Genomic DNA, 4,390 nt, shown 5'->3' on the forward strand with positions numbered 1-4,390 from the left:
TTTTCTTTCAAAAAAGATATACATTATAATTGTTTTGTTTTTTAGGTCAATCCATGTAAGCACCCAATTGTGATATTGAAAGACACGGGTTATAAGGAGTTAGAAGCCCTACTTCAATTTATGTATAGAGGAGAAGTAAATGTAAGGCAAGAAGAATTAGCTATGTTTCTTAAGACTGCTGAAATGTTACAAATCAAAGGTCTAACTGGTAGTGATTCTAAAAAGGTAATACAAGTTCCGTATGAGATATATTGTAGTATGTAACTGTATTGTGATCACTCACTTTTGCAATTTTAATTTACAGGAATCAGCTGAACCAACATCTAATAAGACTTCATCAAATTCAGCTCCTTCAAGAACACACTCATTACCTCAAGATACATCAACACATCCGCCTCCAAAACGCAAGAGATCAGAAGCTCCTCCGCTCCCATCCACCTCAGCACCAACTACACCCTCCCAAGTTGTTGATGTAACTCCGCAAACTCCCCCTGAAGGCCCTAGTAATGACCAGGCACTCCAAGATGGAAATGACTTTATGAATATGATGAACCCCAAAATGGAACCTCAAGAATATGATGAATCGGAAGATGGACTGGACATGATGGCTGATGACTCAGTTGGTCACGATCCTTTGGTTCAACAACTATTAGGTGGTGACCCTAAGGGTATGGCAGGTAATGTGAACCACCAACTGCATTTGAAATTTCTCATTTCTATGCATGTATAACAATACATCTCTACTTGCTTTTAGGTCTTGGAAACTTCGTAGGATTACCTGGAATGAAAGATGGCAACGTTGGACAAGATGGAGGCCAAGGTAAGCTAAACTCCCTTTATTTATATATATAAAAAAAAAACTTCCTGCAGGTCAGTGTTCACACAGTAGTTACTGTTAATATTGTGATCAGTTCCTTTCTTACAACTAAGAAATCAGTACTTAATTCAAACAACTTGTTTTTTTTTTTTTTTTTATTTATGCTGTTGTGTGAACACTGACAACTTACCATGAAGTCAAGGCAGTGATATCTCATTCAATATCATCTTAAGAGGAACCTTTCTTTTTCATATCTTTATTGAAAATGCCATGACTTAGGTCAGTTGTAGTTTTTTGAATTAAATTTAATAAACGGTCATTTAGAACTTCCTTACTTTTATGTTTCAATTTTTGAGGGCCTTGAGGTTTTTTACAATCCTCAGTAATTTTGCTTGCATAGAAGTGAGGAAGCTATAGAAATTAGAAGCAGACAGTGGTAATCTGGCAAATTTGCTATCTTCATAACTTCTAATTTTTATTATCTAATAAAATCTGTACTCGCATGTGGTCAAAACAAATTGTAGGGTTCCCATTGCACAAATAAGGGCTGCATAATGATAGCAGGAGGATGGTTCTGTCTCTGTTGTTTTAACTTGTCACCCTAATGAGGGTTGTAGAGTCCATCTTCCTGCTGTCGTATGTTACCTGTATATGTTGCTCAAGCAAGCTGGTTGATGGTTCATTCCCCATTACTAAGTTTGACTGTCGGTCTGTTTTTTTTTCCCCTCGCATAAGTACATTGGTACAACCCTTGTTATTGAGTGAGCGGAGGGTTGGTGGTGTCTTTGTTATATGTGCCTACCCCGGCCTGTTGCACTAAATCACCCTGACTGTAGAGATGCTCATGACATTCACTTTCTTTCCTTACTGCTAACCGATTGGGCAGTAGAGAAAGACTACATTTTTGTGGAATCATACATAACACATGGACTGGTGGAAGTTTGGAGGTACTGGTTAGACTTTACCATGGGACTCAATTGAAATGACAACACTATATTAATCAGTTGTGACAAGCCTCTAGCTGACATCTTACAATGATTATGGTGCTACTTAAATTAATATTCGATCTACATGTTTATATCTTATTTCCAATCCCTTAATTAGGCATTTTTACTTTGGGTAGTACTTGCCCTTAGACATATACTTTGTCTATTGTAAGGTACAAGGCCTGTCCATTGTTATCATTTAAGCTTCAGAACTGAAGCATTATTGTTAAACTCTTTCTGAAATAGTCTGTCCAATACTATTATTACCACATTATGTCAGTCTTTTTGTGTGTGTGTAACTAAGTACTGTAGGAAGCTATTTGGTGTTATAGGTGTATTAAGATAGTTTCAATTTCTATCAAACTTGTTGTTTGCCCAAACAATATGTTTTAGTGATTGAAGGTAATCTCTTGTAAGCAGCTCAAAATTAAGGGCCATTTTCATGACTTTGCATGGAAGGCAGAGATATTTTAGGTTTGTTTCTGATGAATTTCCATTACCATGGCATTTGTTTTGACCACATTCGTGTATAATAGTTTGTTTTGTGCTATAGTAAAAAATCTAAGTACTTGCTGGTCCAAATTAATTGCTCCCTCTGTTTGTCTCATATTTGTTTCGAAACAAATGGTATGGTTAGGGATGGAAAATTGAAGCCGTTAATATCCCTGAACTCCATGCATTGCCAGTTTATGGAGCTGTCTGGCCCTTGGTTGCTGCATGATTGTTAGTCATCCGCAAACTGCGGTGAGGTGTAGGGGGCTGTCTACAGTGCATGTTTGGACACACTATTACTTCTGTTATGACTCCTGAGCTACTGTGCCGTACTGTGTTGAGGCACTTTCTTGTACTGAACAAGAAGAAGATTGCATTTGCGCATACTGCAAAGGATTACAGCGATTATTACTCCATGTTTATGGTAAGTGTCGCCCCTCATTTCTATAGAGTTATAAGCAATGTTTTCATCATAGCAAGACTGCTAGGCGCATGAGGAATGGTTTAAGACATGAGTTTTGGCTCATAGGCATATTGAGATATCTATTTTTACAATATCAAATTGGGACTTCAGACACTTTTAGTTACATCATTTTTTATACACTTTGTACACATGGTTGCTGTGATGTGACTTAACTGTATTCTGTTAAGTTCAAAAAAAGTATGTCAAAATTATAACTCACAATTCAGTAGCCTCAGTAAATCACACTGTCATTCTCATACCCTAATTTGCTGTCTGCGAGGTGGTGTTTCCATGTTTTGTCATTCTGTAACATAACTTTACTTGGTTTCTTGACACTGTTAAGCTATATGTTCCTGTATATAAAAAGTAGTTACTTGTCAAATTTTAATTGTTATTGTGGAGAGGGATTGCTGTATTTATTTTATTTCCTATTCTGTTATCTCCAGAATTAGTTTTAAAGGAAATGAATGTTAAACTGAAATTTGTATGAACACCATCCTTGATTATGACTTACTTGTGTAACATAATTGTTTGGTTGGTTGTTTGCAGTAAACAATGGTCAGTGTAGTGAGTCAGGATATATTGGGCAGAACAATTCTGGTCCTCCTGTAGCGCCTGCTGAGTTTGAAGATGTAAGCCCTAAGAGAGAAGGTATGCTCTTAATACTGTACTTTCTCCCTAATTTGTTAATACTCATGAGAGTTTTAAAGAAAATTACTTCAACATTTGTCAGTGCTTTTTGCATACCTTAAATTATTTTGTTGGAGAGCTCCCTTTTCACACCTCTGCTGCCCAAATTCTTTTTTTTTTTTTTAATTATGAAGGTGAAAAATTTTGGCACTTGCACTGTGTGCTGCTTTGACATTTCATTTGATTCCTTATTTTTGTCTCATTAGTTTCCTATTGGGTTCATTCTTGTGGGAGAAGCACTCGTCTTCTTCATGAAGGCTACATCTACAAAAGGACCAACAAAACCAAGAAAGGCGCAACATATTGGAAGTGCATTGATCAGGATCAGAATTGTCTAGCTCGCTGTGTCACTGATGAGAAGAAAAACCTGATGCTCCTTGGACAGCCCCATAATCACTGCTTAAAAGATGTTTAAAGTGGAGGAGGGTGAAAATGAAAAATTCTTGCAACTTAAATTTTATTTTTTTAACTTTTTGGACTTTTATTTAAAATGTTTGATTAGTGCTCGTAACTTCTGAGAAAAATTGGGGTTATCATATGCAAAGCACCACCACCATGGAATGATTAGATGAACCTTAAAGATAACGTTAACACAAATTTCATTTTCATTTTCAGGTAGGGTGGGTCGTTACAAAACAAAGTTACCATATAACGGCTATATGTATTATGTCAACAGCCGTAATCGTATTGGTGACAGAATTTATTGGACTTGTTCCGAGTTAAATCGTCAGAATTGCAAGGCACGTTGCATTACTTATGGCGAAACTATAAGACCTTCTGCAACTCCTCACACACATCCTCCTATATTTGATGTTGGTCCATCTGAATCTGTGTATCCAGTTTAAGATGATGCAATGAGTGTATTAGTGCTGTCCAAGGTGCAATCATGAAAGAGTTTAGCTTAGTTGTAATCATTTGAATTTATGGTTAAGATTATATTTA

At 36.4% G+C, this 4,390-nt stretch overlaps 1 protein-coding gene across 15 annotated transcripts in view; it reads left to right on the top strand.

Annotated features, from left to right (window-relative positions):
- The window catches only part of LOC113210446 (broad-complex core protein), a 37,822-nt gene that overhangs the window by 20,179 nt on the left and 13,253 nt on the right, over positions 1–4,390 (top strand). For 4 of the 15 annotated variants that reach the window (XR_008011571.1, XM_052271094.1, XM_052271095.1 and 1 more), the window contains exon 5: positions 755–820. The exons of 4 other annotated variants lie outside the window; for them this stretch is intronic. Coding sequence is in view for 10 of the 11 variants with exons in the window: in XM_052271094.1 (XP_052127054.1) it covers positions 755–820 (66 nt within the window). In the remaining variant the exon portion in view is untranslated. 7 more of the 15 variants (XM_052271093.1, XM_052271096.1, XM_052271102.1 and 4 more) reach the window with 6 other exon arrangements.

The sequence above is a fragment of the Frankliniella occidentalis genome, unplaced genomic scaffold (genome assembly GCF_000697945.3).
Source record: "Frankliniella occidentalis isolate FOCC.00 unplaced genomic scaffold, Focc_3.1 Scaffold149, whole genome shotgun sequence".
NCBI lineage: Eukaryota > Metazoa > Arthropoda > Insecta > Thysanoptera > Thripidae > Frankliniella > Frankliniella occidentalis.